Below are 16,446 nucleotides of genomic sequence, written 5' to 3' on the forward strand. Positions count from 1 at the left end.
ACCCCAAATCACACTTGAGAGCAAATATACCTTTTACTAAAATAATTTCATTTTACCTGACATCTGGGAATACCTGGTCTATGAAATGGTTAGCTTCTTGTCCTGTGTGTTAGAAACACTAATGTGGTCTCTCTACCAGGTAACTCTTCTCAAATTTGAACCCAGGATGGTCCAAATACTTAATGTACTGAGGTGAAAAGTGCTTGAACAGGACTAGCAAAATAAGAACAGAAATAGCAAAACCAAGAACCAGATAACAATGAACTTAAAAATCACAAGAGAATGAATTCTTGTACAATCAAAAAAAAAAGTTAAAATGTTTAAATTGCATCTAATTTCTAATTGAACAGCTCAGCCTGAAAACTTCTAAAACTGAACGTTAAACTTTAGTTTCCCTTTCTAAGAAAAAGTTTAGAAAAGAACAAACCATCATTGCATGGCTTTGAGGTCTCTTCTTCCTCTAAGTGCTCAAAAGCAGTGACAAAGTCATCCTCTATGGAAGACACGGACTGATTGGTGTCATCATCATCTTCCTTAGCAGTCTCAAGTTGGCGCTTCTGATGCAAGTACGTGTCCAGGGTATATCTTATACCAGTAGCATATTTACTTAGGAGACTAAAGATGAAATCAATTCTGAGTCTTGGTAATGTAGGTGACACTCTCATGACACAGAGCATTCCAGAATGCTGACTCTTGGGGAAGATGAAAGATGATAAACATAATTCAACTTTCAAAACATATTATACATCTAAAGCTAATTATCTGGAAGTGAAGCCTAGAAATAACACGATCTGAGGGAAAAAAAGAAATGCATGCATCCCAAGAGGCTCCCTGATTTTATATGGTTAAATCCTTTTCTTCGTTGATTCTCTACAACATTTCTCACTTCCCGTTCTCTTTCTCCCAATCTTTTTCTCAACACTACTCAAATTCCACCTGTCCTTCTCCCGAAATGTTACGGAACTTACTATCCATATCTCTGGCATGTTTTCCAATATTATTATATAGCCTCATGAGTTTCCTTGTTCATTAACTGAGCTCACCAACTACACCGTAAACTGCTAGAGGGTAGGAACCAGGTTCTATTCTATTTTCGTATCCCATTTTTCCAGTAGCTTCCAGCAGGATACCACCTTCCCTTCTATCATAAAAGAATCTTCCCCTCCTTTTACCTAAATGTCCCTAGTATTACAATTTTATAATAATGTTTATAGCTCTGAGTAAAAATAGAAATCATCAGTTTTTTGCCATACATATTACCTTTAAAAATGTAAGTACTGACAAATGACTTAGTGAAAAAAGGTGGAAATCAAATATAATAGCTAGTCATGTCTTGTAATCCTAGCAAACAAATCAAAGTAAATATAAATGAAAAGCATAATGAAGAAAATGAGGCAAGCAGTTCTACTTTTACCTGTAGACCTCATAATGAACACAGTAGTAGTCTTTTATACTTGGAATAAGTAACCCAAACTTTAAACCTACTGATTCAATTTTTAGGAGGTAAAACATGCAAAGCACTTTTCTTTGATGCATTATCAACAAAATAATACTAAAGAACTAAAGGCTGAATGTTTTAAAACTAACTACCTGTCTGAAATGGTGACATTTTTATTTATAAATAATACCTCTTTCAGATGTCAACTTTATAATGAATTGTTTTTTAACAGAAAACAAGTTAAACTATGTCCTCTAAAACACTGAATGCAATATTCATATAAATTTAGAACTAGCCATAAAGGGGGAAAAGATTCTATAGTTTAACCAAAGGTAGAAGAAATTCAAGAAATCCAGAAATGAATTTTCAGGAAAAAAATTAATTAATATGCACTTGCATATCATTTAGGGAACTTCACACATGAAAAAATCTAATTTAAAGCTATGGTCAAAATTATTCTATCCTTCAGTGATTTCAAAGCTTCCTGAGTTCTGCTTTTTACAAATCATATTTCCTCGAGATAGCATTAAAAAAAACTTCATCCAAGCATTTGAGAGTTTAATATTCTGTCAAATGTCACTGTAAAATTTGCCCTGAAAAACACATTAGAAATGATATATAAAAGTTACCTGACTTAGAGGACCACTGTTTGTATCTGATGGTTTACTTATATCCTTCATACAAATAATTTCATTTTCATTTAGACTGCAGAAGTGCAGTGAATTCAGAAGATCTGGAAGTTCCAAAGAAACTGCAGCTAAATCCTAATTTAAAAGAGAAACACAATAAATAACACTTTTGTTCAGATTCTTATAATGTGAGCCTTATTCAAAAACCATAAGGTCTACTGGTTAATATACTTTCCAGTTCAAAATAGTTAACATATGTAGTTTATCGTGAGTAATTTTTTAACTCAAAAATAAAATGTACTAAAATATTTTAATTCCTGCTATTTCTATAGCCTTTTAAAATACTGACATCAAACTCTAAAGTATTTTTATAGGTACCTCATACCTCCATGACAATTAGCCTTTTAATAGTTTTTAGCTGCAAATGTCAACCTGCAATCTTCAAGTTAATCATGGAATATTTCCCAGTAGAATGTGCTTCTTGGAGCTTAAGTTTTTATATTTGTAAAATACATATCTATTTTTCTGCCTTTCCTCTCCAAAGTATTATATTAAACTCTGGCTGAATATTTTGGGAAGATATTAAGGAAACATTTTTTTTTTCTTATTTGTCCTTTTTATGTAAAGACTTTACCCAGTGTAAGAATTAATCTCTTTGACCCCACCTAGAGTACTTTCCTTTATAAACATGACTTTATCAATAACTCTTAAAGAGGAAGTAGACTAAGAGAAATACATTGGAACGCTTCTCTTTGCAGCCTTATGTTCTCAGGAGTATATCTTCTCTTGCGCCTTCTGTCTAAACAGTTTCCTTCAGGCAAGGGCACAATCAAGACACACAGCAATTTTCATTATCACCTAATAGGCATTATTCATAAAGAAATGCACAGTATTACTTTTTCTTTTGGGAGACACTTACTGCCATAAAATGAAAAACATGGCAATCACAAACATTAATAAGCACAAGGTAGGGGGAAAAAAAAAAGATGCCTACCACATCTACATGAGCTTTCAACCTTCTTTATATAACTGTGAAGCTCTCCTTTGCTGATCATAATCTCAACTATCAGTTTCTGTGTAAACACCTGCCTAAACCAGGCTAAAATTTTTGTACTGGTTAATCATTATTTCTTACAAATTTCACGTTTTAAATTGAACTCTATCTTGGTTAAAAATATAATGATCTGATGAAGTCAGATTAGGAAGACCATCCAAATTGAAAAAAAGTCTCATATTCTACATTATGCACAGAATGGAGGAAAGTTAGCTTGTGGTTGGCAACCTTCTCAGATAAATTACTTCTGTGGTCTCCTAACCTACAACTACTTTCTGTAACAAGAATACTCTGAAAATGCTAAAAGTGAAAATGTCCAAAGCACACTCAAGAGTCACCTTTTAGCTTCAAATAGGAATGATTTAACAGAAGAGTTTAGTGTAAATTTTGGGTTAATCAGGTAAATTTCATGCTCTCAAAATCTGTTCCAAATAATCCCCCATGGTCTTTTCCAGTTCAACAGACTGACCATACCTGAATATGAGCAGCATCTGTTTCTTCATTAAAACCTAGAAATGTGACCTGAATAAGGAATAAAGCTCCATTAATTTGAGTTTTTTAAGTCTTATCACAATTAGAATATTGACAGAGCTGAGATACAGAAAAAAGCACCGAAAACATTAAATGCTGACTGTTACATACAAATGTTGAAGCATCATGTAGTGCAGCTGAAACCAATTAAGTTATATGTCGATTATACCTCAATTAAAAATAAATACATTTTTAAAATGCTGGCTGTCTTGGATGAAATGATTCGTTTTTTCAAAATCATCACAAAGGTTTTTCACCAAAGATTTGGTTCCACAATGCAGCTCTTCAACCTTCCCCACATCTACTTCATTAACAAGTTCAATCAATTCTACTCCACAAACCTATCTCCTGTAATATCTCCCTCTCTCCACTCCCCCTGCCCCCACTTCTCATCTGCACGACGGTCCTGTCCCAACTGGTCTCAGTAATAATCATGGCACTCCCCTGTCAAAACTTTTCCATGCTTCCCACTATGAAGTCCTAACCAAGGCCCCCAGGCTCTGGGTTAGCCGAGGCTTTCGGCCTTCCCTCACATTTATTCATACACATGAGCCCCTTTCTGGGTCTAGAACATGCCCAGTTTGTTAGTTACTGTTATGCAGTAATGCCCCCACAACCTGCGTCTCTAGACCTTGGATGCTTACACGTCTTGCTCCTCCTCATTCAAGATCCAACTTAAGGGCGCCTGGGTGGCTCAGTGGGTTAAGCCGCTGCCTTCGGCTCAGGTCATGATCTCAGGGTCCTGGGATCGAGTCCCGCATCGGGCTCTCTGCTCAGCAGGAGCCTGCTTCCCTCTCTCTCTCTCTGCCTGCCTCTCTGTCTACTTGTGATCTCTCTCTGTCAAATAAATAAATAAAATCTTAAAAAAAAAAAAAAAAAAAAAAGATCCAACTTAATGTCACCCCCTCAGGAAGGCTTTCCGGGGTACATGCCCAAGACTCCTTATTGACTTCCTATGATATTATCACTTATTTCCTTCAACATCCTTATATAGGGATTTCTCTACAGGAGTTTATATAAATTAAGTTTCTAAACGAATATCTAACGGCATGAAAAAAAAGTCACATTTTAAAATAAAATAGTAAAAAGGACAAGTTATAGACAAAAATGATACAAGGTATGCACACAATTTCAACCTTATTTTTAAAAAACATATGCATGAAAAATAGTACTGGAAGGCAATACACCAAGCTATAAGCAGCCATTAATTCTAGATGATGGAATTATAAGTGATGTTATTTTTTTCCTACTTTTTTCATGTTTCTTCCCCCTAATTCATGTTTCTTCTTTTCATGTTTCTTGCCCCTAACTCATAAGATTAATGATAGGCATGTTCTTTTTTTTTTTTTTTTAAGGTTTTGTTTATTTATTTGTCAGAGAGAGGGAGGGAGAGAGAGAGAGCGCATGACAGAGAGCGCAAGCACACACAAGCAACAGGAGCCGGCTCCCTGCTGAGCAAGGAGCCCAATCCCAGGACCCCTGAGCTTAACCTACAGAACTACCCAGGTACCCCTGGTAGGCATTTTCTTTTTGATACTTGCAGTATTTCTTAATTTTCTACAAGCATCATGTACTACTTTTGTAACCCCCCAAAAGTATTATTTTAAAAATTTATAGTCCCTTTATGTCTTTGACGTCATAGGAAAAAAAAAATTTTCCATTTGAAGACAGAATGGTAAACTGTCAACTAAGCAAGTACTGTGACTAAAAATATGAAATACTTAAATTATAGCAATATGGAAAATCAATTGTCAAGAATTAAGGGAAAGCAGCATAGTTAAAATATAAAGAAACACTGACTATACTTTTGATCTCTTTCTGATGACTCACAAACAAGTCAGAATATTACATTAGCCCAGGATCGTTATTCTAATTATGGTTATCACTTCCCAAAAGTGCTACAGTTAATTTCCAGGTCTCTAGGTAAACTGTTAGGCTCTAGGAGCCAGTCTCCTCATCTGTAAACCTCGGAGCAATACAACTCCTCTTCCACACTGTAAGGGTTAATCGGAAAACGTGGAGGAAAATGCCTTGCACATCATAGACAGTCAATGACAAAGAAGCTCAAAAACAAAATTCTTTCTTTTCTTCACAAAACACTTAGAGATATGCATACCCTCAAGTGAGACAGAAATTCCTCCTATTCTTTCAAGTTTCCTTTTACTGAATACAAAAGACAAAATAAGCTGACATGTGGTTTTGAAGATGCCAGTAGTTTTATATTTCCCATTGATCGAGGAAGGCCTCACCAAAGAATGTGGGCTCGGAAAGCCACTACGTAAGCAGCTGGAGAGATAGAGGCTGGAAAACTGTTTGAGGGCAGAAGGACACAGGAGACCTGTCATACTTGGCAACAACAGAGGAGATTAAGAGAGGCTCAGCTTTACTAAAGTAAAGCAGAAGGGATAACAAGGAAGATAATAGTCAAGAGCCACCGAAATTAGCTGACACAAAAGGAAAAGGCTCAGGTCAGAGAACACTGTAGGCCTGAAGGGTCTGCTCACCATACCTCTGGAACTACTTCAAATATAGTTTCACAGGGAAGATGAAAGAAAATCCTTCCTCAAAATAAGAATACTCGATATTTTTTTTTAATTAGATCCTTGGTTTCAAAAAAAATTTTTTTTTTCAACTAACATACTTAGCACTTTTGAGCTTGAAGAGCCTAATTATCTTGCTTCTCTTATTTGGTGACATGAATGTGTTGATGGGACTGTGGCTATATTACAGGAAAAAATGTACTTCTTTTCATAGCAGTAAGTCCAAACAAAGACTGGAAACACTGATGTCGCACAGAAATAGTTGAGCAAGTACTATATCTTGAGCAGTAAATATGTTCATTTCAAAGTACTTTTATCACTACTTTTTCATTTTGTATCAAAGTACTGAATTTAAATAATCAAGAAAATAAAAACCAAAAAAAAAAGCACAAAAAAAACAGTATACAACATCTCAGCGACTCAGTTGTTAAGTATCTGCCTTCGGCTCAGGTCATGATCTCAGGGTCCTGGGATCAAGACCCGCACTGGGCTCCCTGCTCAGCAGGAAGCCTACTTCTCTCTCTCCCATTCCCCCTGTTTGTATTCCCTCTCTTGCCATCTCTGTCAAATAAATAAATAAAATCCTTAAAAATATATAGATGCATTTCATGTTTAAGAGTAAAAATTTTAGTATAAAAGTATCAATTTACTGGGCGCCTGGGTGGCTCAGTGGGTTAAGCCGCTGCCTTCAGCTCAGGTCATGATCTCAGGGTCCTGGAATCGAGTCCCACATCGGGCTCTCTGCTCAGCGGAGAGCCTGCTTCCCTTCCTCTCTCTCTGCCTGCCTCTCTTGTGATTTCTATCAAATAAATAAAATCTTTTAAAAAAAAAAAAGGTATCAATTTACTGAATATAGCAGGAATCATCTAATACAGTGCGGTTATGTCCATGACTGTGAACAACAATGCCTATCCACTAAATTAAACATGCTCACTATAATACACTAAGACAATTATGTTAGCCAATATTTAAAACAAGTACTTTTCATACATGTATTAATACATACAGATTTTAGGCAATTTAAAAATAGATGGCACAGCTTTACAAAGAAACATGAAAATACACTTTTTTAGTAGGAAGAGATATAGAAAGTATTATGTCAAACCTCAGTCAAATTGGCATGTTCGTCCTGCTTTAAGCAATCTTCTGCTGATATACTGCATAGTTCCTTCTCACTCTGTAATAAAGACTTGACAGACTGGAACACATCTTCACTGAAGCTCTGAAAATAAAAGATATTCTTAATTTATTTAGTTCTAAGACAAGGTAAAAGATCTTGGAGATATTCTATTTTTAAATGCAGAGTCACTAAATCTCCAATTAATATTCATTTGGCACCTGTGAATATATACAGACCTCAAATGAGCTGAGAGAAAGAACCAACAAAGGGCTTAATCATGTAGAGTTCCACCTGTTCAAAACACACATATCACAGCCCAGGCTTTCGACCTACCAGAAGCTCATGAGGCCCTCACTCTGGGTTCACTTACTCTTACTCCACACTAAAACCCAAAAGACTGCATACCTGATTTCCAAGTCACTAGCAGAACAGAAGCAGCAACTATATAAGGAGGAAGGTAATGTAGACACTGTAATAAAGCATTCTAACAAAAGTGATTACTCTCATAACAAAAATGGAGATGGAAAAAAGAGATAACAACCTGAGCTAAGACTTTTCAGGGGTCCTAAGGCAGCTATATGATAAAATGAGGGAAGGTTTTCAAAATTTGGTAGGGGAGAGGTCACAACACAAAGGAATAGAGGGAGGAAAAAAATTACATGAAGAAAATAATAAGTATTACAGTCAGACATAAAGAGAATATTAATTTCATTCTACCTTATTCTCCTTCCACTGATTTACTGATCTGCTCTTCTATTAGAAATGTCCTTATTTCCTAATCTTTCCCTGTAGAAATTCTACCCAGCCCAAGACCTGTGAAGATTTTCCCACCCCTCAGTCATAATAAATCAAAGTTTCTACTGTACTATCTACACACTGAGATCATTTAATCCACATCACAACATACTACCATTTCTGTTTTTGTATATATTGGTCTTTCCTACCATTAAACCAAATTATTGAGCCAGAGACTATATTTGACTCAGTCTGTTTCCTTAGATTTCAGTACCTCACATACTGCAGGATATGAACTCAATAAATGTTTGCTAATTTAATAAGAAGTTAGTGAAACTCTTTGGTTTAAAAGACAAGATATATAAGAAACCAAAGCAGTAAAATATATATATATAATATTAAATTTGAATATGAATTATCAATATGAACTCATGATTCGTTAAACACATTAAAAACATTCTTTAAACTACTACATTTTTTCCACTGAAACATCACAGAAGCAATGACCCTCAGTAGTAATGCACCCAATTTTGGTTTCTAAATACCATTTTGCCAATAAAAAGAATTAGAGCTCCTGGGAAAATGGTTGGTTCTAGGCTGGAGGCAGAGAAAGTATGCCATATGGGTGGGGCATCTTAATTGTGACAAAGCAACGAAGTGCTCAGGAACTAAATGGGTCATTTCAAAAGAACACAGCAGGAACAGGTGAAGGGGATTAAGGGTACATTTACTGTGATGAACACTGAGCAATGTATAGAAGTGCTGAATCACTGCACTGTATGGCTGAAACTAATATACCACTGTATGTTACCTGTACTAGAATTAAAATTTTTTAAAAAAAGAAAAGAAAATAGAAGCCAACCTGAAGGAATTCCCACTGGAATTTAGGCATCAAAAGAATAAAAATGATAATGAATTATAATAACTGGATTTCTTTTAAAACCTATGAATCCATTGAAAGATACAGATAAAAGGATGGGAGAAGAACACTTGTTTACATAAAAATGCTGAATGACAAATATGGACAGGATGGCAAAATTTACAAGTGCCATTTGTAAATCCCAATGTAATTACTGATTTAGGGAAAGATTATCAATGTATCCATATCACTGGGTTCAAAGCTACTGGGCAACAGGATGCTCACTCTCTCCCAGCATCACCCTACAGATTACTTATTAATTGTACCAATTATAAAGGATACATATCTTTATGTTGGAGATATTTGGTGATACTGGGTGGAGATCAAAGAAACACAATACCCAAATAAAGCGTGAATCTTGACTAGATCCTAGATGAAGAGCAAGGTAAAAATAACAAAGATATTTGAGACAATTAGGGAAATTTGTATATGAAATGCATGTTAGATGATGTTACTGAATTAACAGTTTTTCTCAGGAGCGGTAATGACGCTGACGTTCTTAAGAGATGTCTACAGCCGAAACTCACGTGGTCTCAGAAGGCAAGTATGTATGTAGATGCATGCATATGTGTACACGTGCACACAGGTGTTTGTATACACACACAAACAGCATGGTAATGGCAAAATGTTAACAGATGGTGAACCTAAGTGAAGGGTATGTACAGTGTTCATTGAACTGATTTCTTTTCTCAACTTCTCTGTGGGCTTAAAAATATTCTAAATTTTAAATGATTCTGTTTTCATTAATGAGTGGAGGTTTTTAGGCTGAGATACAAACAATTCAAAAAAAGGTAAAAAAAAAAAAAAACATGAAATCTGAACCTAAACTATTAATATAAATTCATGACACTGAAGGAGCAATGGGCACTCCTAGTACCCAGAGTACCTGGTTTCTAAATACTAGAAGGAGTTCTTTGGAGAAAAGCCAATTCCAAGTCTGAGAAAGGGAAAGTAGAAGGTGAAACTGGGTTAATCTGTTATACTAAAAAGTAGGGAAGCAATCAAAGAATTAAGAGCCTAATACAAAAGGATATACGCACCAGCTTAGAGCAGACGATGTCTGAGACCCCTTGACCAACTTAAATAAGTAAATGAATAAATAACTATAAATAAATAAAAGACTGTAAAACATAGAATTTTTAAAATCCATGAATCCAGAGCAATACAAATGAGCAAATGAATGGAAATAAACTCACTTGTTTATTCCACCAGATTATAAATCTGAAAATTAGTAATTCAAAGGCATTTACACAGGCTTTATGGGAGATACTATAGTTCATTAAGATTAATGAGGGAAGGCTTTTAAGAATTCTAGCTAATAAATGTAAAAAGAATGATACCATTAGGAAAATCTTCATTTCACAGGTTTTAGGAAATAACAGATTCAGGAAAGGGTCATCAAGGATACCAAAAATATTAGATAAAAAGTTGCTGGAAAAAAACAAGATATTTACACACAGCAAGTATCATCTCATAGATTATTTAATAACTAGAAATGGAAAACACACTTTTAAAATGGACATTTCTGGCAGCATTACTACCCTCATCAACTGAGCAATTCTTACATCACCGATCACAGGAAAACCTGAAATTCTATCCTAACATCATCCTATAGGGTATTCTTGTTAAAAATGTTTAACCTGACTCTAATCAAGCTTTGACACCTAACTTCTAGAGTCTGTGAAATGTAGAAGAGAGAAGAGTAAGTTAAATATCACAGATCTAGCATGTGGGACATTGCACAAGAAACTGGCCTGGCCTGTTCAAGAAGTCAGTCTTGAATGAATGAATGGAATGAATGAATGAATGAATGAATGAATAAAATAAATAAAAGAAACTCTCAGACCAAAAGTAATATAAATAATAAATAAATAAATAGAAGAAACTCAGACCAAAAGTAACATAAATAAGTCATAAGCATCAAAGGCAACTTAAGGCTTAGGAGTCTAGACTGAATCCAAAGTGGGAGTGTGGTTAGAGGTGGGGAAGACTGCAAAAGACTTTTTAAGGGTAATAAAGGAAGCCTGAGTACATCTGGGTATTGGGCATTAGGGAATTATAATTTTCTTGAATGTGATAACTATTATTGTTATGTGATAAGTGAATTATTGTTATGTGGGAGGATATGGTAATCCTTGGGAGAAGTACGCTCAAGTATTCAGGAGTAAAGAGACATTAAGACTGTAACTTTCAAGTAGTTCTGCCAGAAAGTAAACCTGTGCACATGCACACATAGAGCAAATAAAACAAAGTACAGTCGACCTTTGAACAATATGGGTTTTAATTGCATGGGTGCACTTACACGTAGTTTTCTTCAGTGAACAGTTTACTGCTAAAAATGTATTTTCTCTTCCTTATGATTTTCTAATAACATTTCCTTTTCTCTAGAATTTACTGTTAAGAATACAGAATATTATACATATAACATACAAAATATGTGTCAATTGGCTGTTTAAGTTATTGGTAAGGCTTCCGGTCAACTATAGGCTATTAGTGGTAAAGTTTTTGGGGAGCCAAAACTTACACATGGATCTTCAGCTGCACAAGGGGTTGGCCCCCTAACCCCCACATTACTCAAGGGTCACTGTATTAGTAACCTTTGAATATGCGTGGTTGGTATGCAAGTTTATGTCTAGGGGTGCTATGGTTTTAACTCTTCTGTATGCTTGAAATTTTTCATAATATAATGTTAGAAAAAAGAGGTCAAGAAATGGAAGGGTAACCAAATTGTCTTAAGAGGAGGAGCGGTTTCTTCCTCAGACTAGAAAGAGGATCAGGAATCCTATCTAATTTGCTAATTATCCAGTACCTAGCACAGAACCAGTACCTAGCACAGGGCCTAGCATAAAATAAACACTTAAATTGTTATTTGCTGAATGAATAAATGAGTAAATGGCAATATCTGGGGGCAAAGGTAAAGGTACATAAGAAAATTCATACCTGATGCTTCTATTGTTAAAAGATGGGAGATTTTGAGATGACAGAAAACTATCTGCTGAGCAGAAATAGGGAGGCACTGTGATCTTTGGGAAATAAAGTTGATTTACTTCATATCACTATTTTCATATATGCCAATCTTACTAATATTATTACAATCTTACTAATTACAATATTAAGATTCATTTAAAAACAAGAATATCATACAGCTGCTTAACAAGATTTTTAAAAATGATCCACATTTTTATTAAAACTATCACTGAAAGGAATCTAATACAGTGAACTTACTCTTCTGACAGATGGTCTAGTCTTCATGTGACTGTTTCTCAAAGTCTGGAAGGTCGCCATAACTATACTGCTGTTGTATATAATCAATGAAGAATTAATCCATAAAACACCTAAGGAAAACATATTAAAAGAAAACAACTAATTTACTGATTTTAGTGATTCAGGCAGACATTCTGTCCTAAAATAACTTCTTTAAATTCAGTCATTTAAAAATAAAAACCTTAAAATTCTGAGACATAAAAAATTATTTTAAGCAGTTTGCCCTTATCTATCCAATCTCACTGCCTTTGTGTTTTGTTTTGTTTCACTTTTTACAAATAAGTATATGAAAGTCTTAATAAGAAATGTTTGGAAAACCTTTTAAAATCTAAAATAACAAATATCACAAAGAATCCCAGGCTTCTTGCCTCCCACAAGGCACTCGAACCCTAGGGCCACTGTGAATGTGTGAATACTCCACTCCTTATTTCTTGGGCAGAAAGATTTGATAATATGCAAATGAGACTACAAAATCTGTATTTATCAAATAAAATCCCATAAAGAAAATAAACTCCTTATATAAGAATCTTAAGAGCACCAAAGAACAGAGTTCAAAAAACATCCAAGTTAAATGATTAAGAGTACTTACAACACATGCGCACGTACACACACATGCACACACACAGCTACACAGACAAACATATACACAGAGACCTTGGAAGAAACTCTAACTTGGGCATTGAGTACTCACTATTCACGTCTAATCACAGTACTTTGCCCATTCAAAATCTACTTGTGCTCATGCTATGGATACAAGAAGAACAATGCAATACAGCCCTCTTGGGCTCAGAGACTTGGAAGGAAAGTATTTCATTATAGTAAAGATTGAGAATAGGAACTGAATTCGAAATCACTAAATAACTCAAAAATCTGAATGAATAAAATTTAAGAATGGGTTTCAATCAAATTGGCCTTACCAAGAATAACCCAGTTGAGGTTTTTAAAACATCTGATTAATATAAATTTACACTATGAAGAGATACATACGCAAAACCAAACGTGAACCTACCTTCCATCAAGAAGGCAAACCAATTAAATGTTGGTGGAGTTCTAATTTTATATTCTTTCACCGTAGAGAGAAAACTGAAGTGTATATACATGCACCCACACATACGCACCTCCCTCTAGAGATTTCTAGATTGTAATTTTTAACAAAGAATTATGATGATATCCTATTCTGAACTAGAATTAATCCTAGTTGTCTCCTTAACAATAAAATGTGATTGACTAGGATTGAAGCAGGCTTTTGAGAAAGGCAAGGGAGGCCTCAACAGCACAAGATAAAGAACAATGTACCAGTACTCAGAAGTACCATTTGTGTCCCTATTCTACCTCTCATTAGCTTTGTTTCCTCTAGGTAAACTGCAGTATCTCTGGATCTCTTTCCTCAAAGTAGATATCAACTTACTTTCTGGAGATGTTTACCATAAGAATCAAATGGAAAATAATTTACAGGAGGTACTTCAGACTACACATCATAAGTAAAAGAAAAGCTAAAATATTTACTTATGGACCAAAGTGATCAAGGGGTCAAATTCTCAAAACAAGGTATAAATATAAAAGTTTATGTGGCCAAAGCAAGACAATAATCTTTTTATTTTTCCCAGGCCAACTCTCTCCTTTTTCCCCACAGAGTTCTCTTCAACTGTCAGAAACCCTGAGAGGCAAAGGGACTTGCCTTAAACGTTACAGAAAGCTTATAAAATACAAAGGCCAACACAAGGGTTGCAGAAAAACAGAATTCTCAAACGCAGCAGCTGAGTCAAATGGTACCTTCCACGTGGGCAACTGTGTAATACAGATCCAAACCTCGAAAATCTTCCTCTGCTATAAAACAGTAATTCTCCTTCTGGGAATTCATCAAAGAAAGCAATAATCCTGAAGCATCTAGGGTCCAAATGAGAGCTTATAAAGCACCAAGTGCTTTGCTAAGGGATTTATGCGAACATCTCATGTAATGCTCAGGACGGGCAGAGTGGTATTCCAGCTTTACAATGAGACAAACTGAGGCAGGGGAAGTTAGGCAATTCGCCCAGGCCCACACAGTGAGCAGTAGAGCTGAGATTCAAATCCAAACCAAACTCTAACACCCAGGCTCCTAATGACTCCTCTGGAGTGTGTAAAGGTTTGAAAAGTGGTTCATCACACTTTATATTAAAAATGAGCAGCCTTCTAGGTGCCAGAAACAGGAGAGTGACTGAATAACCCGGATGTGGTCCCCCATGATGCAACCACATTCAAAACAACACTGAAGGACGGAGAAGCAGCACACACAAAGCATTCTTCACTTTCTGACTACTGAAAGGGTGAAATCAGGGAAAGAGATGGGAAACAGCAATCACCTTTGCAGCTGCTAACTAAAGTCCACAGGAGGAAAGATTACACACTGACTCAGAAGAGAAGCGGGCCAATTATCTAGATGAGCCGGTCACGGGAAGCTGCTGTGACAAGCCATGCCCCTGAAGCACAAGAGACCGTGACAAGGAGGCTGGGAGCGGCCAGGGTGCTCGGAGACAACATCCTGTCTGGATTTGACACCTCTAGTTACCCCAGTGCTCTACCTACAATACTCCTGAACAGCAGACCTAGAAAGAACACTCTCTTCACAGCTGAGTACTAATGCAAATGGAACCCAACATTCAATAGACCTATGAAGGAACACTAAAAACACAAAATAAAAAAAAAAAATACATATACGCTAAAGAAAAAAAAATCCAGGCAAATATTATCATGCCACCCAAAACTCCTATTATCTATTTTCAGAATGGTACGTCAGAATTTATATTAATAAAAAAGAAACTATATTTAGTTCCATATCTTCACTCATTCTGAGTCCTACTCCATCCCTTTGTCTTTAACTTAACACATAAGTAAAATACTATCTCACAAAGGGAAAAATCTATCAGAGAATAATCTTTGCGACAGTCCATTCAAGTGAATCCAACCTGAGATGGTATGACTCATACTCTGGTAAAACAGATCTCTGGAAATGAAGCAAAGACAAATGGGGGAGAAAGAACAACAGAGCAGGGTTACTTCACCATCTTACATAATGAGAAAAAATATAGTTTTAAACAGACTTCACAAGAGGGGCAAAACTACAGTATTTTCCCCTGAACACCTCTGTGTTATGATAATAAACTTCCCACTAAATGTTTTTTTGATTTGTGCCCTGTTATGGGTAAACAAACAAGATTCCCTTGTTATGGGAATAACTAAGTGTGTTTCTTTATAGTCAAGAAAATTAAAATGAATCTAGATCTTCTTTTGAAAGATCAGAGACAGAAGTACAGATAGACAAGGCAAACAACTGAAAAGAAAGCTGGTAGAGGAGCTCAATAAAAATAGAGCATATAAAAACAACACCATAAAATAGGGGCCCTTGGGTGGCTCGGTCAGTTAAGCATCTGACTTCAGCTTCAGGTCATGATCTCAGGGTCCTGGAATCGAATCCCATGTTGAACTCCTGCTCAGTGGGAAGTGTGCTTGTCCCTCTCCCACTGCCCCTTCCCCTGCTTGTGTGTGCATGCACTCTCTCTCCCTCCCTCAAATAAACAAATAAAATCTTTAAAACTAAACAAATAAATAATAAATGAAAAAATAAAAATACTATGAAATAAATGAAATCCCCTTAGAAGCAACCAAAAAGCAGAATGGATATTGCTTAAAATACTGAAACGCCAACGAAGTCTTAAGAAATATCACCGGATAAAAACAGATGAAAGCATTAGAGAAACAATTATAGAGAGTATAGAAAACAGACATATGGGACACTTTGAATAAATTACACTTATCTTGGATCCTGTGATTTCCTTTCCTAAAATTTATCCTACATATATACTTGCACAAAATTCATGAAGGTATATGTGAATGTTCACTAAAACAAAAAAAAAGCTAAAAATAATCTAGAAATCCATCAATTCAAATAAATTATACTACATTCGTATGACTGATTATTACCAGCTGTGGAGTTAGATCAATACACTGATGTGACAGCTTGTCCATAAAATATTAAGGTAAGAAGCAAGTTGCAGAACAGTGTACACAGTATGTGCTCCCTGCATGGCTTTAAAAAATAATTACATACACATGCAACCCTGTGTGTATATTTGTACATGTCTAGGAGATACTACAGTGGACATAGACTAAACTTATGACAGTGGTCATGCATGACAGCTGGGACTTTTTTAATATTGTGAAATGTCATGTAACTATA

General features: G+C 35.5%; 1 protein-coding gene across 4 annotated transcripts in view; it reads right to left on the bottom strand.

Annotated features, from left to right (window-relative positions):
* The window catches only part of AKAP11 (A-kinase anchoring protein 11), a 49,997-nt gene that overhangs the window by 23,662 nt on the left and 9,889 nt on the right, over window positions 1–16,446 (bottom strand). For all 4 annotated transcript variants that reach the window (XM_046028274.1, XM_046028273.1, XM_046028276.1 and 1 more), the window contains exons 2-6: window positions 12,192–12,301; window positions 7,298–7,414; window positions 3,596–3,643; window positions 2,068–2,202; window positions 428–692 (exon numbers count right to left, since the gene is read on the bottom strand). In XM_046028274.1, the coding sequence (XP_045884230.1) occupies window positions 428–692; window positions 2,068–2,202; window positions 3,596–3,643; window positions 7,298–7,414; window positions 12,192–12,301 (675 nt within the window). The remainder of the gene's footprint in view (window positions 1–427; window positions 693–2,067; window positions 2,203–3,595; window positions 3,644–7,297; window positions 7,415–12,191; window positions 12,302–16,446) is intronic.

Source organism: Meles meles, chromosome 14, assembly GCF_922984935.1.
Source record: "Meles meles chromosome 14, mMelMel3.1 paternal haplotype, whole genome shotgun sequence".
Classification (NCBI taxonomy): domain Eukaryota; kingdom Metazoa; phylum Chordata; class Mammalia; order Carnivora; family Mustelidae; genus Meles; species Meles meles.